The sequence below is a fragment of the Bos taurus genome, chromosome 13, assembly GCF_002263795.3.
Source record: "Bos taurus isolate L1 Dominette 01449 registration number 42190680 breed Hereford chromosome 13, ARS-UCD2.0, whole genome shotgun sequence".
Lineage (NCBI taxonomy): Eukaryota > Metazoa > Chordata > Mammalia > Artiodactyla > Bovidae > Bos > Bos taurus.
The window spans coordinates 65,930,158-65,956,367 of NC_037340.1; the positions used below are offsets into that span (position 1 = coordinate 65,930,158).

Genomic DNA, 26,210 nt, shown 5'->3' on the forward strand with positions numbered 1-26,210 from the left:
TCCTATATTCCCACAGGTCTAGCTAGAGATAAAAGCCCAGAAGTAAATAATAACTACAGCAGGGACTTCCCTGGTGGTACAATGGACAAAAATTTGCTTGCCAATACAGGGGTTCAATCCCTGGACCAGGCTGGAAGATCCCACATGCCATGGAGCAATTAAACCCATGCACCACAACTACTGAGCCCGTGCATCACAACTCCTGAAGCCTGGGCACCTCGAGCCTGCACTCCACAACAGAAGCCACTGCAATGAGAAGCCTGTGCACTGCAATAACGAGTAGCCCCTGCTCACTGCAACTAGAGAAAGCCTATGCACAGCGATGAAGGCCCAGTGCAGCCAAAAATAAATCAATAAAATAAAATTAAAAAATACATAAATAATAAAAAAAGATAAATAAAATTGCTAAAAGAAAATAATTATAGCAGCACGGTAAGTCTTGAATACTCTCGGCAATTCCCTCCCCACTGTGCATAAGAATAACTCGTAGCTGATTATCAGTGCTTCTCCACAATCAAGCCAATTCCTTCTGTGTGCCCTGTCACCTCAACAATATGACTTTTCTCCTCCAGTCAGACCAGTCTCTTCATAGCTCCCAAACACACCCGACTTGTTCCAGTTTCATTTTTGTGTAGCTCTCATTTCTCTCTGCTACTCATCCAAACACAATCCAGCTTTTGGATCTAGAAGAATCCTCCCTCCTACCTGACAGCTCTCTCAACTCTGAACACTAAAAGACTTCCCTGTGTCCCTCCCTCTGGCATTTGACAAAGATCTGATATACTGGGCTACCCTTTCACATCTAACCTTTCACTTTTGTTTCCTTCAGTATCCAATGCTTGGGGGTTAAAGCAGGTAGGGTGCTGTGACAGACAGTACTAGACCAGGAAGCAGAATGCTGCTTCCGACCTACATACCAATCATTTGTTCAATCAACAACTATCAATGTTCTCTGTGCCAGGCATCCACCACGTGCAGGTCAATAAAGGACCATTTCAACAACATTCTCTATGGGATTGGCAACTAGTGAATTTAAATAGGTTACAAGTTTGGAAATGCTGAGTTTACTCAGCATTGGGAAAGTGATTCTACTAATAAAGTGAGCAGGAATTAACCGGGTTTAGGTAGGAAACAAAAGAATTACAGGTAGAAGAAACAGGTCTGAGGCACAAAGGACAGAAACTTGTCTGCTAGTTCTAGTAACACTGAAGTCACTGGTGGTCTTAATGAGAGTAGATTTAATACAGGCCAAGACCTTGGAGATATTGCAATACATGCAAAGTATAATAAGATGACTGGCAAAACTACCAGGGTGTAAAACAGACAGCTAGTGGGAAGCTGCTGTACCGCACAGGGAGTTAAGCTCCGTGCTCTGTGATGACCGAGGCGGGTGCGACGGGGGTGAGTGGCAGGGAGGCTCCAGAGACGGGATTTATGTTTACATAGAGCTGATTCACGTTGTTGTACAGCAGAAACTAACACAGCATTGTGAAGCAATTATACTCCAATTTTAAAAATAAAAGATTTAAAGGGCAGCTTAATGTGGAAAAACTTTTTTCCCCCCCAAATCAAGTCAAATGACTATTATTTTCTTTTTGTTTTATATTGGAGTACAGTTGATTAACAGTGTTATGTCAGTTTCAGGTGTACAGCAAAGTGATTCAGTTATTCATAAATACGTATCTGTTCGTTTTCAAATTTAAGTTGTTACATACTACTGAGCAGAGTTCCCTGTGCTATACAGAAGGTCCTAGGTCTTTGCTGGTTATCCATCTCAAATATGGCAGTGTGTTCATGTCAACCCCAAACTCCCTAACTATTCCTGTCCGCCCCCATCCTTCACCCATGGTAACTGTAAGTTCATTCTCTAAGTTTGTGAGTCTGTTTCTGTCTTATAAGTAAGTTCATCAAACGACTATCATTTAAATGAGAACTTTTCAGAGGGAAGTAAAGATTGCTTGTGGCTTTTACTTAAAATTTCTGTGATGCATGTGAATAATAAGTCACCCACCTGTGGCTTGGTGAAGTCATTGATTAAGCACCAATGGACGAAATGCTGTCGTGCAGCAAACAGAGTCTTTTCATCTGTCTTCTTACAGTAAACTCGAATCAGCTGCTCAGCAAATGTCTCTGGCAAAAACTGAGAAACCTTTTAAAGAAGGAAAGGTTTCACTGTCACCCTGAATTCACATGCTGAAGAGAGATCAGCTGTTCCTAAGCTCTGCGCTCGATGTGGTATTAAACACCCCATGTTGTCTTGGTACTTTATACCAATGATTATCCAAAGAAAAGAATTCAGGGTAACTGTCATACTGCACGATGTCCCATAATTTTATGTTCATCAATATGAAAGGTTTGTATGATATATGAAGACTACAGACTCTCTCACAGAAGATATACAAATAAGCACATTTAACTTAGAGGACTTCAACCATGATATTCCTGTCCCACCAGACTTATAAATTACCTTCTAAACCAAAAAAACGGAGCTTTCTTCAAGTTCAGCAAACAGGAAAAACTGGCTGTTAAGATGGTCTAGTCTATGAAAATCATGTATACTTTAAAGATATGTTTCTGTTTCTTTTTTTAAAACTGTATACATTGACTTCAGAGCCTAACCTGCATGTAAACTGCAACTTTACTACAAAGATTTGCCAAATGCCACTGTAAGTAGTTACCTGGTTTCTAGTAATCATGACTGCCTTGCTGAGGTCACTCTTACAATAGAAGCGAACATGATCAATAGGATTCTTGTCTTCCATCCCATAATCCATGTTGATAACCTTAATACAAGCAATAAGTGAGTGATCATGTACATAACAGCAATGAGAATTTAATTCAGGATTGTGAGGGTATCACAAGAAACGAAGCTGCACTCTCTGGAGAAGTAGGAGCCCTGCTGGAGTGGCTCATAGTGGAACGACAGGAGTTCTGGTGCATGACCCATAGATTTGAAATCTGGGTGGAGTAAGGAGAGACATTTTGTGCTTTCAACATAAGTAGGGTATAAAGTCAATATCCACTATGTGACAGACATGTGCCAGGCACTGTTGTGCAGAGATACAAGGACGTTTGATAAAATCCCAGCCCCTACAGACCACATGGCCTAGACTAAGGTAGAACAAATAATTATAAAAGTAATTACTGGGAATTCCCTTGCTACAGTACAGTGGTTAGGACTTGGTGGTCTCACTGCTAGGGGCCTGGGTTTGATCCCTGGTCAGAAGACTAAGATCCTGCAAGCTGTATGGTGGTGTGGCTAAAAAAAAAAAAAAAGCTACCAAGGAAAAGCAAATGGTGCTGTGAAACTTTGTGACCTGAGAACCTAGTAGTCTGGGGCTCCTAGGCAATGAACCCACTCCAGTACTCTTGCCTGGAAAATCCCATGGACGGAGGAGCCTAGTGGGCTGTGGTCCATGAAGTTGCTACAAGTCAGGAACAACTGGGTGACTTCACTTTCACTTTTCACTTTCCTGCATTGGAGAAGGAAATGGCAACCCACTCCAGTGTTCTTGCCTGGAGAATCCCAGGGACGGGGGAGCCTGGTGGGCTTCCGTTTATGGGGTCGCACAGAGTTGGACATGACTGAAGCAACTTAGCAGCAGCAGGCAATGACTAGAAATATTCTCCTGGGAAAACTGATTTTACTAATAAAGTGAGCAGAAATTAACCAGGCTTAGGTAGGAAAGAAAAGAATTTTAGGCGGAAGAAACAGCTCTGAGGCACAAAGGACAGAAACTTGTCTGCTAGTTTTAGTAACACTGAAGTCACTGGTGGTCTTAGTGAGCAGTTTTAATACAGGCCTAGACCTTGGAGATATTGTAATACATCCCAAGTACAATATGATGACTGGCAATAAAACGAGTAGAGCTGTATAGTGATAGTGACAGAAAAGCAGTTTAGAAGTAGAGGAAAATGGACTTTCCTGATGGTCCAGTGTTACAGCTCTGTGCTTCCATTGCAGGGAAAAGGTTTGGTCCCTGGTGGGGGAAGTCCCGCATGCCACATGGCATGGCTTAAAACAAACAACAATAAAACAAAAAAGAAGTCGAGAAATAAAAGAGAGACGACAACTCTTAGAAGTTTGGTTGTTAAAGAGAGGCAAGAGGGGAGAATATGGAGTGGACCGTGGTACCCAGGAAAGGTAAGGGGACAAGCTGGAAGAAAGGAAGGAGACAATAAACTGAAGTTCCCAATGAGCTAGGAACAAGAAAGTAAGGAAGAAAGGAGTTTGTGTACAGAGATGGGATGCTTAAATTAGTGAATTTTAGAGGAAGGGCCTTTTTCAATGTCAATAAGGTTCAGAGTGCATAATCTGCTGAGTGTGCTGGCTGAGGTGGAGGGGATAAAGTCATTGAGGTTGAGGATACGGAGATCAGAGCTGGTGTCATGGGACTATGAAGCCTCTAAAGATGATGGCAGGAACTGGAGTGAGTGGAGGGCTCTATACCATACCAAAATCTTCAACCAAGAGGACAGGAGCTGGTTTAAGGATGGCAGTCTCAGAGGAACAGGGATCTTGCATGGGGTCTGGAGATGGTAGTAGGGAACAAAAGGACTGATGACCAAGATCTCTTGACCCTGAGGAATGTGCTTTTCCTGAAAGAGCTGCAGGGGAATAAGCTTCTCAGGGGACAGCAGGCTGCATGCAACAAAGGCAAAGAGATAGTGAAGAGGCTGAAGATACAGGTGCATTAATTATGGAATGGAAATTCCTAAAGGCTTCATGGATAAGTTCAGGACAAGGGAAGAAACTGGAAGTGAAATAACAGGAAGAAATAGAGTAATGTGGCGAGGATAGTGCAAAAAAAAAAAAAGAACAGATGATGAGAGGGGCTTTTCCTGTGAGTGGTGACAGAAGAAAACCAGTATATGAGCTTTGGTGGCGACGCTCCCTGTGAGAAGTGTGGACATCTGAGATTCAGCTGTGGGCCAGAAGTGAGCCCAGCATCTGCAGTACATGGCTGACCCTCCCATTCTGTGTGGTCCACTGGCTCTGAGAGCTGCATCCCTCTGACGTGAGGGAGAGCTGCTCAGTCCTCCCCATGATCCTGGGGCTGGTGCTGTCACAGGCCCCCGTGTAGTGCCATGTGCGAGAGCCCTGATGCAGCCTTGACATTTTTACCCATCATGATGAGGCATGAATACTAATCAAATTTTCAACCATTTTACAAGTACTCCTAGCTCTTAGGTATTTATTTCCTTGGCTTTAGAATTGGAATAAAAGGTAATCCTCATTTTCTCTACAATGTACTGTAAATTCCTCCTTTAAGCAGATTTATTGAAACAGTTATTCTTCCAGAGGGCAATGTTGGAGACCCCATTCTTTAAGGGCTCTCGGGCTCAGTGGGTGTGGCTTGTGGGCTCTAAAGTGTGGACTCAGTAGTTATGGTGCTCGGGCTTAGTTGCCCCATGGCATGTGGATTCTTCCTGGAGCAGAGATCGAGCCAGTGTCCCCTTGGCAGGGAAATTCTTAACCACTGGAGCACCTAGGAAGTCCCAGAGACCCCATTTTTAACCAAGGACACAAGAGTAAAAAGTAGCTACAGACCAACAACTACATATTTTTAATTCTAACTAGCAAATTATGTTTTACAGCCCATTAGATAATCATAAAATTACTACTCGCAGTCTTAAAAGGAGTCACGCATGGTAAAATGGACCACATAAATATATCACACTGTAAAACTAAAACTGGAATGCAAACACACGATAAGAAATGTAGTTAGCAATTTTACTTGCTTTCTCAGAATATAGAAGGGCTTTACCCATCTTAAAATGGATAGTTATTTTTTCTGATTATGAAACTCTTATACCACACTCACTATAAAAAGTCACCTGCAATTCTACCACCCAGGTAGAAACAATGTTAATATATCCAGGATTTTTCAGTGTGTTCACTGTATACACACATGTATATAAATTTAAAGATACAAAAATAAAATAATTCTGTATGTACTTTTTTCACTTATTATAAACATCTTTCCATGTTAAAAACAACTTTTAATGCTTCCATTATTCCACTGACATATACACTTTCCCTCAAATTTCACACTATAATAATGCCACAATAAATATATTTGTGTTTTGGTGCAAAACTGATTATCTCCTTAGGACAAACCTCCAGACTGAAATTGCCAGGTCAGTTAAAATTGACCCAAGTTTGATCTCTTGTGTCAATTTACACTTCCATTATCACATATCTTTATTATCACAAAATCTTAAAAAAAATTTTTTCATCTTATATATCTGAGAATCAGAAACTCATTGCATCAATTTGCCTACAGGTTAATAAGAAAGTTAAACTTCTTTTCATGCCTACTGGCCATGTGTACGTCATCTATGCATGAGGCCACCTGGACGGGGATGCCCTGGGAAGTGGGGGACTACTAGGAGCAATGCTCGGCACTGCGGGCAAGCACAGATGTGCAAGCCCAGGGGTAACATTCCGGAGAGGGAAGCCTTTCAGAGCCTCAGGAAGTCAGGACCCGAGATCCCTTTATTCTGAGGGAACTTCATCTAATCAAACAGGAAGCTGCAGCCGATCTGCAGATCTAAGGCACTTGAACACGCAGCCAAGGAAATAGAAAGGGGGTTCAAGGGCAAAGAATGGTTATAGTAAGATTGCCCTTCACTCAAAGATGCATCAGCAAGAAGATAAGAATTTAGAGGCTTATGGAAAAAGTACACAGGGAAGACTGTCCTGAGATTTCAGGAGTAGAACTCTGAAAAGAATTTCTTACTAGAGAACAGAAGAAAATATTAGAAAGTCATTTGGCATTTTCATAGGATATAAGAAGACACTACATTCTCCACGAAAATAGGAGTAAAAAATCTTAATATTTTCCTTTGTGTGTGTGTGCTATTAAAAAATTATTGGTATGTATTACTTTATACCTTGGCCTAGTGGTTTGCCCTACTTTCTTCAATTTAAGTCTGAATTTTGCAATAAGGAGTTCATAATCTGAGCCACAGTCAGCTCCTGATTTTTGCTGATTGTATAGAGCTTCTGCATCTTCGGCTGCAAAGAATATAATCAATCTGATCTGGGTATTGACCATCTGGTGATGTTCATGTGTAGAGTCGTCTCTTGTGTTGTTGGTAGAGGGTGTTTGCTATGACCAGTGTGTACTCTTGGCAAAACTCTGTTAGACTTTGTCCTGCTTCATTTTGTACACCGAAACCAAACTTGCCTACTACCCCAGGTATCTTCCTATTTTTGCATTCCAGTCTCCTATAATGAAAAGGACATCTTTTTTTGGTGTTAGTTCTAGAAGGTGTTGTAGATCTTCATAGAACTGTTCAACTTTAGCTTCTTTGGCATTAGTGGTTGGGGCATAGACTTGGATTACTGTAAAATTGAATGGTTTGCCTTGGAAAGAAACAGAGATCATTCTGTCGTTTTTGAGATTGCATCCAAGTACTGCTTTTCAGACTCTTTTGTTGACTATGAGGACTACTCCATTTCTTATAAGGAATTCTTGCCCACAGTAGTAGATATAATGGTCCTCTGAATTAAATTGGTCCTTTCCTGTTCATTTTAGTTCACTGATTCCTAAAATGTCAGTGTTCACTCTTGTCATCTCCTGTTTGACCACTTCCAATTTGATTCATGGTCCTAACATTTCAGGTTCCTATGCAAGAATACACAGAAGAACTGTACAAAAAAGATCTTCATGACTCAGATAATCACGATGGTGTGATCACTGACCTAGAGCCAGACATCCTGGAATGTGAAGTCAAGTGGGCTTTAGAAAGCATCATTACAAACAAAGCTAGTGGAGGTGATAGAATTCCAGTTGAGCTATTCCAAATCCTGAAAGATGATGCTGTGAAAGTGCTGCACTCAATATGCCAGCAAATTTGGAAAACTCAGCAGTGGCCACAGGACTGGAAAAGGTCAGTTTTCATTCCCATCCCAAAGAAAGGCAATGCCAAAGAATGCTCAAACTACCGCACAATTACACTCATCTCACACGCTAGTAAAGTAATGCTCAAAATTCTCCAAGCCAGGCTTCAGCAATATGTGAACCGTGAACTTCCTGATGTTCAAGCTGGTTTTAGAAAAGGCAGAGGAACCAGAGATCAAATTGCCAACATCCGCTGGATCATGGAAAAAGCAAGAGAGTTCCAGAAAACCATCTATTTCTGCTTTATTGACTATGCCAAAGCCTTTGACTGTGTGGATCACAATAAACTGTGGAAAATTCTGAAAGATGGGAATACCAGACCACCTGACCTGCCTCTTGAGAAACCTATATGCAGGTCAGGAAGCAACAGTTAAAACTGGACATGGAACAGACTGGTTCCAAATAGGAAAAGGAGTACGTCAAGGCTGTATATTGTTACCCTGCTTATTTAACTTATATGCAGAGTACATCATGAGAAACGCTGGACTGGAAGAAACACTGGAATCAAGATTGCCAGGAGAAATATCAGTAGCCTCAGATATGCAGATGACACCACCCTTATGGCAGAAAGTGAAGAGGAACTAAAAAGCCTCTAGATGAAAGTGAAAGTGGAGAGTGAAAAAGTTGGCTTAAAGCTCAACATTCAGAAAATGAAGATCATGGCATCCGGTCCCATCACTTCATGGGAAACAGATGGGGAAACAGTGGAAACAGTGTCAGACTTTATTTTTCTGGGCTCCAAAATCACTGCAGATGGTGACTGCAGCCATGAGATTAAAAGACGCTTACTCCTTGGAAGGAAAGTTATGACCAACCTAGATAGCATATTCAAAAGCAGAGACATTACTTTGCCAACGAAGGTTTGTCTAGTCGAGGCTATGGTTTTTCCAGTGGTCATGTATGGATGTGAGAGTTGGACTGTGAAGAAAGCTGAGCACCGAAGAATTGATGCTTTTGAACTGTGGTGTTGGAGAAGACTCTTGAGAGTCCCTTGGACTGCAAGGAGATCCAACCAGTCCATTCTGAAGATCAGCCCTCGGATTTCTTTGGAGGGAATGATGCTAAAGCTGAAACTCCAGTACTTTGGCCACCTCATGCGAAGAGTTGACTCATTGGAAAAGACTCTGATGCTTGGAGGGATTGGGGGCAAGAGGAGAAGGGGACGACAGAGGATGAGATGGCTGGATGGCGTCACTAACTTGATGGATGTGAGTCTGAGTGAACTCCCGGAGTTGGTGATGGACAGGGAGGCCTGGTGTGCTGCGATTCATGGGGTCGCAAAGAGTCAGACACGACTGAGCGACTGATCTGATCTGATCTGATCTGATGCAATATTGTTCTTTACAGCATTCGACTTTACTTTCACCATCAGACACATCCATAACTGAGCGTTGTTTCCACTTTGACTAAGCCTCTTATTCCTTCTGAAGCTATCTCTGCTCTTCTCCAGTAGCATATTGGGCACCTACCAACCTGGGGAGTTCATTTTTCAGTGTCATATCTTTTTGCCTTTTCATACTGTTCGTACAGTTCTCAAGGCAAGAATGCTGAAGTGGTTTGCCATTCCCTTCTCCAGTGGACCCCCTCATGTGAAGAGCCCACTCATTAGAAAAGGCCCTGATGCTGGGAAAGATTGAAGGCAGGAGGGGGAGGGGATAACAGAAGACAAGATGGTTGGATCACATCACGGACTCAATGGACATGAGTTTGAGCAAGCTCTGGGAGATAGTGAAGGACAGGGAAGCCTGGCATGGTGCAGTCCATGGAGTCACGACTGAGCAACTGAACAACAACAACAATTACTTTTTTGATCAAGAAAACATTTAAAAATCATTATATACAATGCTCTATTAATAACATGACCACAATTACATAAAAATATTGACAATATTGACATAAAAATATGTCAAAGAAAATTTTGTTCGTTGCTGTTTAGTCCCTCAGTTGTGCCTGACTCTTTTGCGCCCCCATGGACTGTTAGCCCAGCCTGTTAGGCTCCTCTGTCCATGGAATTTCCCAGGCAAGAATACTGGAGTTGGCTGTCATTTTAAAAATCTGCCTAATGTTAGTATTTTCTGTGATATCATAGGTGATTCTCTTCTATCCATCTTTTTTTCTATATTTTCCAGATTTTCTAATGAACATGTACTACTGTTATAACAGGGGTGGTAGTGATGCTTTACCTTAAATAAATTCTTTGCTTAGCATGTTATTGAGCTAACTACTTACATCCACTATCAAATCTTCAGCCTTCAGTTCAGCTTCTAGCTCTACATCACTGGGTTTAGCACTGGCGACCTCATTTGGAAGGTGTTCATAGTTTTCCTGGAAAAGACAAGGCTCCTCATGTTAGAACTCCAGTTCTTCATCCTACAGTGTTTGTGCCACCAAGAGGGTTCTTCTCTAAAAATGGCACTTTACCAAGACACATAGATAGAGATTTCCCTAACAAATATATACCCATGCTACCTTTTAATCAAATCACAATAGTGTGATTTTCATAACAGAATTTCACATTGAAAAAAATGAGGCATTAACCTATTAGTAAAACAAGAAGAAGTAAAGTGTGACCTAAGGCAGTATTGTGAGGCAGGGTGTGGTTATCAGCATAGCTTGTGTTACAGGTTTTTTGACAAAGATAAGACCCTTCAACAAGCAGGAGAGAGAACTAATGACTGAACTAAGGCAGGCAGGCAAGCACTGTCTGGGACAAAGTGATAAACCGTGAAAGAAGGAAGTAGTTAAAAAGCAGGTCCTTAGAGTCTCAAAGAAGCTCCTGCAGAGGCCTTATTTTGAGGCCCCTTTTCCATTACATTCATTTTCTGGTCTTTGGATCTAGGTAAAACGAGGCCCCCTCTCACTTCCGAGTTGAGAAAGTAAAGGTTTGGAGTAAATGAGACTTGACTTTGAATCCTAGCTTACTAAGTGTGCTTCTGTAGGCAAGTTATTTAATCTTTCCCAAGCTTCAGTTTGTCTGCAAGATACGTCTCAAGAGATTGATGTGAAGATTAAATGAGAACGTATTAATTATAAAGGACTTAGAATACAGCTGTGGTATTGTGATGGGTATGGTTTCCTCTTGTGGGGACAGAGGACCTTTCAACTTACCTTTTTAATTCTTTGTATCATGGGCTGAGTCTCACCCACAAACTTGTATAGATTACGGGATTCAATTTTCTTTAAAATCATTCGTGCATCATTCAGGTTGGGATCAGTGGAGTATAAGATCTCCAGAAAAATGTTATCTGCCAATTTGATGAAATTTCAGTTATATTAGAATGAAAAAAAAACAAAAAAAACCAATATTTAAAGAGACTCATATTGCTGTACTTCTGAAATGATTTCAAGCAGAGGTTTACATACATAGACACACTATGATTATAAAGATGTGAAAAAACTTTTGTAAAAAGTGCTCCAATCAGTGTCTTGGATTTGTTTCAGGATAACCTAATGAGTGGGAAAGGGGAGAGATGAGATAAGACTGCACTGGAGATGATGACTTGAGACTGAGTTTGGGGGTACAAAAGGGTATATTAGTTTATTGCTTTTTTAAAAAAAAGAGAATGAAACTTGAGGAATAACAAAATTATGTCTGAGATCTGCTTCAAAATGGCTCAGGGTCTGATGGGGTGAAGGGATGAAATAAAACTGCAATGCTAATTATTGCAGCTAACTCATGAAACTAAGTGATGTAAATTTCCTTAATAAAAAGTTTTTAAGGGAGTTCCCTGAAGGTACAGTAGTTAGGACTCAGTAATTTCATTGCTGGGGCTTGGGTTCGATCCCTGGTAGGGGAACTAAGATCCTGCAAAGAAAGGCACAGTCAAAAAAAAGAAAAAGCTTTTAAAGGTTTCATTCCATGATGATAGAAGGTAGCTTAATTTCCTTCTTCCTTTTTCTTCAAACTTTTTATTTCAGAAATTTCAAAATAAAATACCCTTCACCAAAATTTATCAACTGTTTTGTTTCGACATATGTAAACACTGTATGTGTGCACATACAAATTTTTGAGGAAACATTTGAAAATTACAGATAGCAAGACTCTTGACTCCTAAATATTTCAGCATATACCTCCCAAGAACATTATCTAACTTAATCACAATCATGTCAAGAAATTTAACACTGATATAAAGATATCTGACATACAATCTGTACTTGAATTTGTTTAATTGTTGCAACAATGCAATTTACAAATTTTTGTTGCTGGATAGAGATACCAATTAAAGATGACGGATGACATTAGTTGTCGTGTTTTCTAGGCTCCTCCCATCTAGAACTAGGTAATTCCAACTTCTTTCATGATGTTGACAATTTAGAAAAGTTCACGCAGTCATTGTGTAAAATGTCCAAACTGTGAACTTGTTTACTGTTTCTTTACCACTAGATTCAAGGAAAACACTGTTATGAAGAACATTATACAAGTGTTATAACATCTAAGAGCACCACATGAGCTTGGCTCAGTGCATCACATCATGTATCACATAATGGGCTTTGTTAACAAGTTCCAAAAGTTGGTTAGGGCAATAATCCTCAGGTTTTTCTCTGTTAAAAGTGAATCTTTCTGCAAGGTGATATTTTCAGAGGCTCTGATTATCCCAGTAAGTTTTCAACCAATGGTTTAGCATTCATTCATTATCCTTGATTGAATCAACCATTGCATTTTGCAAAGTGAATTTTATTAAAATGCCCTTTCTTGGCAAAATATTAGCAGCCTATGTCATTCACGTCACCTACATGTATATGTATGTTCTTCCCTCTTAATCCATGGTTAACAGATTCCTTACCCTCTCAGTAATGCTTTTAAGAAACATCTTTTAAAAGCATGTTCATTTTATTCATTTTTCACTGTGCTGAGTCTTTCTTGCTGGGCATGGGCTTTCTCTAGCTGCAGTGCTCGTGCTTCTCCTGTGGTGGCTTCTCTTGTTGCAGAGCAAGGGCTCTAGTGCCCATGGGCTTCAATAGTTGTGGCGCATGGACTTAGTTGCCTCATAGCATGGAGAATCCTGCCGGACCAGGTACTGAACCCATGGCCCCTACATTAGCAGGAGGATTCTTAACCACTGGACCACCAAGGAAGTCTGGTTTTCATTATTTCTTTACATATTATATTCAGTTTGAAAAACAAAACAATTTTAATATAATAAGAGCACACTTTTCTAACCCATGCTTTAATCTACCCTATTCCCAGCTAAATTAGGGAAATGCTTTCCCCCATGACAGAATCTCACTTCTTGAAGGCCTATCTAATCTCTGAGGTTCATCTCAAAAAGTGCCTAATTATGAAACCTTCCCCAGTGCATCCAAATTACAGATGTAATTTCTTCTTCCCTCGAACCCCAAAGAACTTGACTGATACTCTTCTTATGCCTTTCATCTTATTCTACCAGGTACAGGTTTTGGGGTGGACTGACGTTTTCATTGGCTGAGTGGGCAAAAGAGGGATTAAAGGGTCACAGGATACATATATGTACAAAAGTAAAGGGAAACTGCTTGTCTATTAAACTGAATGATTAAAGTGTTTACTAAAAGAGTGTAAACAACATTCAACTTGGGAGTCAGAAGACTTGATTTGAGCTCAGGTTTGCCATTTATTAGGATAAGTTGCTTTCTTTCATTTGGCCTTAGTTTCCTCATCAAGAGGAGTTTTAAGCAGATGATCTCTAAGGTTCTTTTGAATTTAACATTCTAAGGCCCCAATTTAATTAAGGGATTTGGGGGTAAGGTCTTGAAAGGGAAGGGGAGGAAAGGGTAAGGTCCACCTATTGCTTAGGAATATTGCAGAATAAAGACCAAGATATGAAAATGACTACCTAAGGCAGTGGTCATAACATTTGCAATGCTTACGATAGTTGCATCCAGATAAGCTGAAACATTCATCAGAAATAGGAATTTAGGAAGCAGAGAGAAGAGATAAACAAACAGTGGCATATTCATACAATAGACTACTACTCAGCAATAAAAGGGAATGAATTACTGATACATGCAATCTGGATAAATGTCAATGCTAAGTGAAAGAAGCCTTATGCAGAAGAATATATACTGTATGATTCCACTGATATGAAACTCTAGGACAGGTAATAGTGGTTGCTTCTAGAGATGAGGTAGAACAGGTATTGTCGGATAGAGCATGAAGGGACTTTCTAAGGAGAAGATAATGTTCTGTGTCCTGCATTTGTCCAGCAAATGTTAACCTTACAATTTTTATTAACACATAAATTGCATGTAATTTTGCATAAAAAGAAGAAAAATCTATAACAGTTACTGAACTTTAGTTAATCTGCATGCTGCAGGAATTAGGGTATACTGATGTCTGAAATTTACTTTCAAATTTCAAGCTTTAAATAAATGAATAGAGGGATGGTAAGTAATAAATATGTGATAAAGCAAGTCCAGCAAATGCTAGAATTTAGGTATATAGGTTTCAACTGTTAAACTCTTTTAACATTGCTGTTTATTTTCAACACTTATCCCTAAAACATGAAAAAAATTCTAAAAAAATTAAAAATAAGAAGTGAAGATTTTCAAAATAAAGATGAGTTGCTTTTGGAATTGCAACCAAAAAAAGGAGGGCTCATGGGATCCTATTCCTTCAAGGTCGTGTTATTATTAAGGACAATAAGGATCATATGACTGCTCAGAATAACATGCAAGAAAAGTAAGATGATTTCTGGCTCAAATGACGAAAGTGGAAAGGCAGTATGCTTATTCTTCTATATTCTGACAGTTAAAGCATAAAAACGTGACCTAATTTCTTTTCTGGGATTTTTGGCATTGTGACAACATCCAAGCAAGTGAACAGTGAACTCATCTCACTGAACAGGGTAAAAGCCAGTTTCAGTGTTCTAGTCAGCATGTTCATTCATGGTGAGCAAGAGCTATGTACAGACACGTGGAGTTATGACCTCATTAAGATGTATGATATTTGACAGTTTGTCAGTTAACCCAAAAGTGTATAAAGTCCAAAATTCATTTTTGTTTTTAACTGGAAAGATAATTTAAATGTAACATACTGTTATAGGATAAATGGTTAGGATTGGTCTCTGAGGAAGACTGAAGATGATTTTTTAAAATACAGCATCATTTGCTTCAGTATGAGTAAAAGTTTAAAAATAACTATCTGTAGGTTGCTTAAATTCTCTTATAATCTCTTTTTCCATTTCCAGCCACAGAGAAGGCAATGGCACCCCACTCCAATACTCTTGCCTGGAAAATCCCACGGAGGGAGGAGCCTGGTAGGCTGCAGTCCATGGGGTCGCTAAGAGTTGGACACGACTGAGCGGCTTCACTTTCACTTTTCACTTTCATGCACTGGAGAAGGAAATGGCAACCCACTCCAGTGTTCTTGCCTGGAGAATCCCAGGGACGGGGGAGCCTGGTGGGCTGTGGTCTATGGGGTCGCACAGAGTCAGAAACGACTGAAGCGACTTAGCAGCAGCAACAGAATGAAGTCAATGTCAGGACAGTCTCTTAGAGGAAAACATAAAAGAAAATGCTGTTCTGAGGGGGGAAGAGCTAAGATGGCGGAGGAGTAGGACGGGGAGAACACTTTCTCCCCCACAAATTCATCAAAAGAACATTTAAACACTGAGTAAATTCCACAAAACAACTTCTGAATGCTGGCAGAAGACATCAGGCACCCAGAAAAGCAACCCAAGTCTTCAAAAGGAGGTAGGAAAAAATATAAAAGACAAAAAAAGAGACAGTAGAGGGAGGGACAGAGTTCCGTCCAGGGAAGGGAGTCTTAAAAAGAGAGAAGTTTCCAAACACCAGGAAACCTTCTCACTGCCGAATCTGTGCCGAGACTTGGAAGCACAGAGGGCAACATAACAGGGAGGAAAAATAAATAAACAATTAAAACCCGCACATTTTGAGCCCTACGGTAACTCCCCCAGCGGAGAAGCAGCGCAGACGCCTGCATCCGCCATTAGCAAGCGGGGGCTGGGCAGGGAGGCGCGGCGCGGGCTGCATCGCAAGGATCTGGCCTGAATACCCTGAGCGCTATCTGAGTGAAATAATTTGGGCTAGCAAACCAGACTGTGGGATATCTACCACGCAAAAAGCCAGCCCTAACCTATGACACCACCAGGCCCGCGCACAGAACAAAGGACTGAACAGAGATAGCCGGTGGCAGACCACACCCCTCCGGTGATAGGCAGCCAGAGCTGGAAGGGGACAATCGCAGCCCCAGAGAGACATCATCTGTAAAACTGTAAGCAGGCTTCTTTGCTAACTAAAACTTCTTGGGGGTCTGGACGGTCAATATCTGCCTGAGAAGGTGCGCCGGTGCACACCTAGATAACCCAGCGGCAGGGAGGCGGTAAGTCACAGCAATCCCGCGCGCCAAACACCTCATCACCTGAGCTGCTTGGATCTGGGAAGGGCACAAAATGCAGGCCCAACCGACAGTCTGCACCTCTGAGGACTACCCGAGTGCCTGAACCTGAGCAGCTTGGACCTGGAAGTGCAGGCAGCCCAGGGCCGGCCACGGATGGTTCCCATCGGAGCAACCTAGAGCCTGAGCAGCGTGGGCAGGGAGGCTACACGCGCCGTGAACAGGGGGCAGACCCAGTGTGGCTGAGGCACTGTGAGCACACACCAGTGTTATTTGTTTGCAGCATCCCTCCCTACCTCCCCTCAGCGCAACTGAACAAGTGAGCCTAAAAAAAAAAAAAAAAAGTGTCCTCCACCGTCCCCTTTGGCTCAGGGCGGAAACCAGACACTGAAGAGACCAGCAAACAGAGGAAGCTATAACAGAGGGAACCGCCTTAGAAGCTACAGGCAATAGATTAAAACCCTGTGGTTAGTACCAGCTACACAGGAAGGGGCCTGTAGATCTTGAGAATATAAATCAGACCAAGGAACTAGCCAAAAATGAACTGAACCCGCAATACTCACAACAAAACCAGAGAAAGTCCTAGATATATTTTTACTATTTTTATGATCATTCTTTTTTTTTTATTTTTTAATTAAAAAAATTTTTTTTAAGTCTTCTATTATTCCTTTAATTTTCACTTTTATAACCGATGACTTTGCAAAAAAAAAAGAAGACCCCATTTTTTTTAAAGCAAACTTCATATATATATTTTTTATAATTTTTTTGACCTTTTTTTTTCCTTCTTTTCTTTAACATTGTATTTTTGAAATTCCAAACTCTACTCTAGATTTTTAATTTTAGCTTTTTGGTATTTGTTATCAATTTTGTACCTATAGTTGTTTTTTTTTTTTACAATTTCTGTGACCCTTTTTTATTGTCTCTTTTTCTTTTTCTCAGTTTCTTTCTCTTCTTCTTTTAAATAACACTGTATATCTGAAATTCCAAACTCTACTCTAGATTTTTAATTTATGCTTTTTGGTATTTGTTATCAATTTTATACCTGTATTTTCTTTATAATTTATGCAAATTTGTTTGTTCTTGTTTGTTTTTTTTTCTTTCTCTTCTTCTTTTTTTAACATTGTATTTTTGAAATTCCAAACTCTACTCTAGATTTTTAACTTTTGCTTTTTGGTATTAGTTATCAATTTTGTACCTATATTTTCTTTATAATTTTCACGACCTTGTTTGTTTTTGTTTGTTTTTTCTCTCTTTCTTTTCCTTCTTCTTTTCTTTAACATCGTATTTTTGAAATTCCAAACTCTACTCTAGATTTTTAATTTTTGCTTTTATGTATTTGTTACCAATTTTGTACCTTTAAGAACCCAATCTTCAGTACCCCTTTATCACTAGGGAGCGAGATTACTGGCTTAACTGCTCTCTCTCTTTGGACTCTCCTTTTTCTCCACCAGGTCGCCTGTGTCTCCTCCCTAACCCCTCTCTACTCTACCCAACTCTGTGAATTTCTGTGTGTTCCAGACAGTGGAGAACACTTAGGGAATTGATTACTGGCTGGATCTGTCTCCCTCCTTTTCATTCCCCCCTTTTATCCTCCTGGCCACCTCTGTCACCTTCCTCCTTCTTCTCTTCTCTGTATAACTCCGTGAACAACTCTGAGCGGTCCAGTTGTGGAGTGCACATAAGGAAGAGATTACTGGATAGCCCACTCTCTCCTCTATTGATTCCACCTCATCTCATTCGGGTCACCTCTTACTCCCTCCTCCCTCTTCTCTTCTCCATATAACGCTGTGAACCTCTCTGGGTGACCCTCACAGTAGAGAAACTTTTCATCTTTAACGTAGATGTTTTATCAATGGTGCTGTATAGAAGGAGAAGCTATGAAACTACTGTAAAAATAAGACCGATAACTGGAAGCAGGAGGCTTAAGTCCAAACCCTGACTCCAGGGAGCTCCTGACTCCAAGGAACATTAATTGACAGGAGCTCATCAAATGCCTCCATACCTGCACTGAAACCAAGCACCACACAAGGGCCAACAAGTTTCAGGGCAAATACATTATCCCCTGTAAGTAATTTTGTCATCAATCCAACCCAGATGAATTAACAAGAAAAAAGTAAACTCATTTGTCACATTATAAACTGCAAATATTTGATGGACACAGTGTTCTCAGTATATAAACATTTGATACATAGAATCACCATTTCCCTTCTAACCTGTAGTTTAGGTATGAATGGAAAGTGCCTAAAAAGTTACAAGTGTAATGGGGACTCTATTAATTGCCTGAAGGTGAAAGTGTTAGTTGCTCAGTGGTGTCTGACTCTTTTCCATCCCATGGACTGTAGCCTACTAGGCTCCTCTGTCCACAGAATTCTCCAGGCAAGAATACTGGAGTGGGTAGCCATTCCCTTCTTGAGGGTATCTTCCCAACCTAGGGATTGAACCCAGGTCTCCTGCATTGCAGGCAGAGCCTTTACCATGTGAGCTACCAAGAAAGCCCATATATTAACTGCCTGCTGCTGCTGCTAACTCGCTTCAGTCATGTCCGACCCCATAGATGGCAGCCCACCAGGCTCCCCCATCCCTGGGATTCTCTAGGCAAGAATACTGGAGTGGGTTGCCATTTCCTTCTCCAATGCGTGAAAGTGAAAAGTCAAAGTGAAGTCGCTCAGTCGTGTCCGACTCTTAGCAACCCCATGGACTCCAGCCTACCAGGCTCCTCCGTTCATGGGATTTTCCAGGCAAGAGTACTGGAGTGGGGTGCCACTGCTTACACCTGTATAAAAAAAATTTAGCAGTGATGGAACAGGAAGCTGATCTTGTGGTGAGGCCACTCAGCTTCTGCCATTCTCTCGTTTCAGAAACTCTAGCCTTCTCACTGATTCTATCACTTTGTTTTTAGTTAAGCAGAGTCAGTTTCAGGATTTGCAACTAAGAACTCTTAACTGGTATATACTTTTTGGTTTACATCTTTTGCTTTACTGATCTTAAACTTTCCCACATTAAAGAATCAGTTATGACACCTCACCCCTCTTCCTTCCCACCCTAAGTTGTTTGTTTCTGCTGAAGTGCACAGAAATGTCTTTGGCATCCTGTTTTGCAACAAAAATTATGTTAAATGAGCAAGTCAGCTTTTTGGTATTGGTCTGGTTTTATGAAAGTGTAATTAAAAGTGTAAGTCATGTCCCACTCTTTGCAACCCTATGGACTATACAGACCATGGAATTCTGCAGGCCAGAATACAGGAGTGGGTAGAGCTGGTCCCTTCTCCAGGGGATCTTCCCAACCCAGGGATCAAACCCATATCTCCCACATTGCAGGAGGATTCTTTACCAAATAAGCCACCAGGGAAGCCAAATTGTATTTGAAGTTAAAAATAATTAATATTGAGCACTTAGGTTACCCTGGTAGTTCAGCTGGTAAAGAATCTACCTGCAATGCAGGAGACCCCAGTTAGATTCCTGGGTCAGGAAGATCCCCTGGAGAAGGGATAGGCTACCCACTCCAGTATTCTTGGACTTCCCTGGTGGCTCAGTCAGTAAAGAATCTGCCTGTAATGTCGGAGACCTGGGTTTAACCCCTGGATTGGGAAGATCCTCTGGAAGAGGGCATGGCAACCCACTCCAGTATTCTTGCCTGGAGAATCCCCATGGACAGAGGAGCCTGGCAGGCTACAGTCCACGGGGCCACAAAGAGTCCGACAAGACTGAGCGACTAAGCACAGCACAGCACTTGTGTGCCAAGTACTATTCCAAGTGCTATATGCTTCACTGCAGCATCACAACTAAACTACATGCTAGGTATCATTACTCCCACTTTATAGATGAGGAAACAAGGTTCAGAGAGGTTAAATAACTTTATCAAGGTTATCTTGTTAGTACAAAGCAGAGATAAAACTCAAATCCAGTAGTATACAATCACTTCAGAAGCTAAATACACTGGAATGTTTGGAAAATAACCCATCTGCAATCCAGGGAAAGTTTACACGGTTTCTGAGATGGACCACCTATGTTACCTTCTACTTCTTACCTGTCAGCTTAGTGAAGGCTTCCATGTCATCAATTGCTGTAGAAATGTGATACTTTCTTCCTGCAGAACCTGTTATCTCTATGTGATCGTCTGCTTTGAGGAAGGCATCTGTAATCCTAAAGATCATTTTATAAAGGTTTATGTTTATGAGGAAATTGAATATTTGCTTTATGCTTTACTTAAAATTTAGGAAACCTCTCTACTTTTAAGAAACAAAATCTTGAGATACAATGTTCTAAAGGCAACTGCTTTTCAGACTTATAGAGAACAAACTAGTGGTGATCAGTAGGCAGAGGGACGGGGGCAGGTGAGGGAGTATGAGGTATAAACTACTAGGTATAAAATAAGCTACAAAGATACACTGTACAATGGGGAATGTAGTCAATATTTTATAATAGCTATGAATATAATCTTTAAAAATTGTGAATCACTATATTGTACACCTGCAACTTACAATTAAAACAAACCAAAAAAAGACAATTGCATCTCAACCATGCTAAGTAAGTCCACGATAATTTGTGGACTGTAATATTTACTGTGCTCTAGGCATTACTACAAAGCTTTAGATACATCATCATATTTAATCTTTCTATCAGTAACACAGGTGTAATCAACCTATATTATATAGACATAGAAATTGAGTAATTTTCATTTAATCAAGTTAGGAAGAAGCAGTACCAGACTGTTCCTAGATCTCTCTGAGTCTCTGCATTGAAAACAAACAAACAAAAAAAAACTCTTAGCCTTCTCCGCTTACCAAAGTAACAGCCATACAAATAGGAGAAAGGATTCTAACTAGTCTGCTCATGACAAAAGATGAAGAAAAAAGCAGAAAGTAAATTTTCTCAACACAAATGTAAACATGAACAGTAAAAGCTTAAAAGAGATTCATTTAAAACTATTTTAGGGCCACAGAATTAACTTGACTCATACCCCACTTTTGGAAATTCCTCATGAGGTCTCTGAGTCACTTAGGGACCTAGTTGTACTTTTCTGCTTTGGTTCTGACTGGATCAGGGAGAAGTAAAATTTCTGTGGTGGTGGTTTAGTCACTCAGATGTGTCTGACTCTTGCGACCCCACGGACTGTTACCCGCCAGGCTCCTCTGTCCATGGGATTCTCCAGGCAAGAATACCGGAGTGGGTTGCGATTTCCTTCTCTAGGGGATCGTCCTGACCCAGGAATCGAATCTGGATATCTTGCATTGCAGGCAGACTCTTCACTGACTGAGCTACGAGGAAAGCCCGAAATTCCTGTAGGTTTTACTGTTTTCTACTAATGTTGATAATTGACAGGGTAGGGAGAGACATTAATCTTCAAAATTCATTTTTGTCATTAATTTCAGAGTGTCAGTTATCCATATCTCATTTCTCACCTCGATGATTAATATCTGGTACCTAAGTGACTACCTGTGTGGAGATCTAAGCCATCCCAGGGTAGCCTCTTCCTATCTAGCCTAAACCCCCTCTTCTGCTTGAGTCTATCCTCTTTAACACTCACCTCTAAATTCACTTTATGCTAGTTTTTGTTTTGTTTAAGGGAACCATTTTAGATTTGTTCACTTAAACTTTACTTGAATTTATTTAGAAATCTCAACTTGACCCAAGTACGATACTCTAGTAAAAATCATGGAAAATTTTATAGGAAAATAACAATCAAATTTCTTACATTGTATCAATGATGTTGCCAACTTTGTGTTGATAAGCTCTGCGGTGCAAACAGTTGCGTGTGTGGAACATGTCATACAGGTTTCCAACCTCCTGCAGAAAGAGGTGAAACAAACATTAAGGTAGGATCAGATTAGGTTCCCTTGTTAGTAGACAGCATATAAGTCAGGAAAAAGGGATGGTGGCATAAAAGAAGACTGGACACAGGTAAAATTCATCAAAACCCCTAAGACTCCCAAGAAAGAGCAAGGAAGACTCATAATACTACTTATCTGCAACTTTTATTCTTAGTAAACCAAAATCTACTGAGCATCTTAACTCTGCGATGCATTCTGTTTGAGGCATCTTAAATATATTTTTTAAATTTCCCAATAATTCTAGAAGTTAGGTATTCTTCTTCTAATCTTCATTCTGAAAAGAAAGACTTTGTATAGTATAGCACTGTTCTATTCTTTAGTTATATGACTAACCTAGCAGGGAATTAATGATTATAGGATTATAACTACTATGAAACATACAATACAGTGATTAAGGACAAGACTCAAGCCAAACTTCCTGGATTGAAACTCCAGTTCTGCCATTAACTGTATGCCTTCTTTGTGCTTCAATTTGCTTATCTGTTAAATGGGAAAATAACAGTTTCTATCTTACAGGATTGTGAAGATTGAGTTAATCCTCTAAAGCACGTTAAACAGTGCTGAGAACAAGACTCAGTAAATGTCTACTGTAGACAGTAGACCATACAGGAGAAGTGAAAAGAGCTTTAAAATACTTACAAATGCTAAGCACGAAGTAAAGAGATAGATAATTTACCAGGTAGTGATTTTTCCAATTTACTGAAAGGGTATTTCTAGACTTCAAGCTAAGAATCACACCTTCCTTATTGTCCTCTGACATAGCTTACCTTTTCTCTAGTACAAATATGCTTCATATTATCTACTTCACAGACACGGGCAAACTTAAGAAAGCGCTTGTAATCAAAGCTATTTTGGATTCCAAGATGATGGCAGTCCCTGGAGAGATTCCCAAGCAGAGAGATGAAATTTTTCAGCAAAGGAAACCATACCTTAAATATCAATACTAAATTTATATAACGGTTTTATTTTGCTTGCTTATTTACTTAAATAAAAATTGTATCTATTTAAAGTATACAAGATTTCTAATCAATTTTTCTGAAGTGTTCAGTGCATACCTGGCAAAATAATCCCATTTGTCCACATCAATGCCATTTCTTTTATTGGCCACTATCTCATAAAGGAAGCTTTTTTCTTTAGGACGCCCTTTATAGAGCCACTGGAAGAGAAGAAAACCCACTGAAAGTTATAGAACAGGAGATAAATCTATTTATAAGCAAAGCAAGTGTATTAACCCGAAAATTATAAACAGATATTTGAATGCGAATGTTAGGTAAGTGAGAAGGTTCTACTCTTTTTTCCTTCACTTAATTCCCAAATTAGTAGAAAAGGGAAAGAAATGCTAGAAATGCTAAAATATGATATCCTGTTAATACTAAACCTAGTGCCTTTGGAAGGATCCTAATTCTATTACACTTAGATAACCAACAAGCTTTCTTGTTTTCTTGGTTTAAAAGATTTTTTAAAATATTAAGATCTATTTATAAACTAGTAAGAATGTTTCTTATATTCGAATGCTTAAATTCAGGAGTGAAAATTCTTGGAGCTCTGTGTTTTTTTTCTGGCTGCGCTGAGTGATCCTGGGGATCCTAGTTCCCCAACCAGGGATGGAACCTGGGCCCTTGGCAGTGAAAGCGCCAGAGTCCCAGCCACTGGATCACCAGGGAATTCCTAGGAACTCTGTTTTTTGGAGATAGGATATTTGCTGTAAAATCCTCCTATTTATCTTATACCTTACAAGTAGATTTGTGTGTTTTAAGGAAAAAAAGACTAAAAAACACTCAGGGAAATTCTTTTTCCTAATTAAAAGAAAAAAGATCAAAAAGGAAACAAATCATACTTCCCTCTGAACTAATTCAACTTTTTTTTCTAGGTCTTCACATATCTAAATAATCCAAACATTAATTTTAATGGGTAAACAAGACACATACTTTCAGAACTAAGTTACTTTAGGCTTCTATATAAAATTCTGCATACATATTCATTAAAAATATTAATATGTGTATTTTAATTTGGGGGATAACTTCTAAAGAACTCAGTTAAGAGCTGGAAGAACTATATAAGCCTTTTATTTTTTGCACTAAACAGTAGAAATGTATCACATATTTTATCATTTAGTCTCCTAAAATAGCAAAATGTCACCCCTTCAAATACAAATCTGAAGGAACCAAGAGAAGACGAGATGAAAAGAACCAGTCGGTTTAAATTAGGTTGTACACAAATTTACCTTTGAAGCATCTTTGATGGGTGATTCAGGTGGTCCTGTAATTTGTTCCTTGATAAACAAAATATCTTCTTCAGGGATGAGACCATAGTATTTCATGACATCTTGGAGTCCGTTAGAATTGATGAGGTGCTCAAACATCATAACTGAGCCCTGTTCATGCTAGGAAAAGGCAGCAGTATGGTTTGTTACAGACTCTAGTCCATCAGGGACCCCTGATTATTCAAATTACTCTTGGCTCCCTGGTAATTCAGAGATAAAGTTCTAATGCACGTTAATGACCCAGTTTTCAACTACAGTCCTCCAGATATTTAAAAAATATCTGTCAAATTTGTCTATATTTTACCAGTCTACAAAACCTTATAATCCAGGTGCATCATTATTTGATAAATATATTTAATGAGATATAAGATTTATAATACGTATGTATTATAGAGCACAGCTGAATACTACCAGATTTTAAGGATAGAACACCTTTTTGTTTGTTTGTTTTTGGTGAGCTTCATGGTTTGCAGAATCTTAGTTACCTGACCAGAGATCAAACATAGGCCCTTGCAGTGCAAGCGCCAAACCCTAACCACTGGACTGCCAGGAAATTCCCAGTAGAATACCATTTTAATGAATATTACTATAAAATTTAGTTCTATAGTATCATCAGCTTTGGAATTTGTGAAGCTACAAGTTCTATTAGCATTTCCATCTAGTGGTGAAAAGGGGTAATTCCAAACTTGGAAGCAAAAAAAAAAAAAAAAAGGTGTCCGGATGTTCCAGAGATCTGAAGTTAAAATCTGGGCTGGAATCTCAAACTATAGACTCATTTTACTCACAGTCTCTGGTCAGTCATTTGTAATTGTTACAAAGAACAAATGGCCCCCTGGAGGGCCTCTGCTTTTCTAAGAACTGTGATAGGACAGATCTTTGCTAAGAGCTGTTCTCCCTTACCCTACTGCTCTCCACCCCGGTGCCCTTTCCCAATAAAATCTCTTGCTTTATCAGCACATGTGTCTCCTCGGGCAACTCATTCCCGAGTGTTAGACAAGAGCCCAGTTTCGGCCTTGGAAGGGGTCCCCCTTCCTGCAACAAGTTTGACTATAAAGAAAGCTGAGCCCCAAAGAACTGATGCTTTTGAACTGTGGTGTTAGAGAAGACTCTTTAGAGTCCCTTGGACTGAAAGGAAATCCAACCAGTCCATCCTAAAGGAGATCAGTCCTGAATATTCATTGGAAGGACTGATGCTGAAGCTAAAACTCCAATACTTTGGCCACCTGATGTGAAGAGCTGACTCATTTGAAAAGACCCTGATGCTGGGAAAGTTTGAAGGCCGGAGAAGAAGGGAACGACAGAGGATGAGATGGTTGGATGGCATCACCGACTCAACGGACATGAGTTTGAGTAAACTCCGGGAGTTGGTGATGGACAGGGAGGCCTGGCGCAGTCCATGGGGTTGCAAAGAGTGCAACAAGACTGAGCGACTAAATGGAACCGAACTGAACTTCCTGAAGGTATTGGATTACCACCAAAAGCAGGCAGATGTTAGAGAGAACTAAACACTTGGAAGAGAAAAGTTCTAGTTCTTCTTTGTTGTGGGCAACATTCCAGTTCTTTTATGGCTTTTAGCCTGAGGGAGGCCCTAGGGCAGGAGAACTGGAAAGAATCTATTCTTTTTACTAGGTGAAAGAAGCAGAATACTTCATCAAAATTTTAAATTTTCTTTCTGAAAAGCCACCTTTGTTCAAGAAATGAACTAAGACTTTCCTGGCAGTACAGTGGTTAAGACTGCCTTCCAGTGCAAGGTGTGTGAGCTCAATCCCTCATCAGAGAGCTAAAATCCCACAGGTCTTGTGGCCAAAAAACAGAAAACAAACAAACAAACAAAAAATCCATGAAATGGAAGCAATATTATAAAAAATTCAATAA

At 40.0% G+C, this 26,210-nt stretch overlaps 1 protein-coding gene across 5 annotated transcripts in view; it reads right to left on the reverse strand.

The window, feature by feature from the left end:
* The window catches only part of SAMHD1 (SAM and HD domain containing deoxynucleoside triphosphate triphosphohydrolase 1), a 67,258-nt gene that overhangs the window by 14,708 nt on the left and 26,340 nt on the right, over positions 1 to 26,210 (reverse strand). For 3 of the 5 annotated variants that reach the window (NM_001075861.2, XM_025000618.2, XM_025000620.2), the window contains 9 exon segments: positions 2,012 to 2,149; positions 2,679 to 2,783; positions 10,140 to 10,235; positions 11,019 to 11,155; positions 20,269 to 20,384; positions 21,937 to 22,028; positions 22,840 to 22,948; positions 23,128 to 23,228; positions 24,297 to 24,455. In NM_001075861.2, coding sequence (NP_001069329.1) covers positions 2,012 to 2,149; positions 2,679 to 2,783; positions 10,140 to 10,235; positions 11,019 to 11,155; positions 20,269 to 20,384; positions 21,937 to 22,028; positions 22,840 to 22,948; positions 23,128 to 23,228; positions 24,297 to 24,455 — 1,053 coding nt within the window. 5 annotated transcript variants of the gene reach the window in all.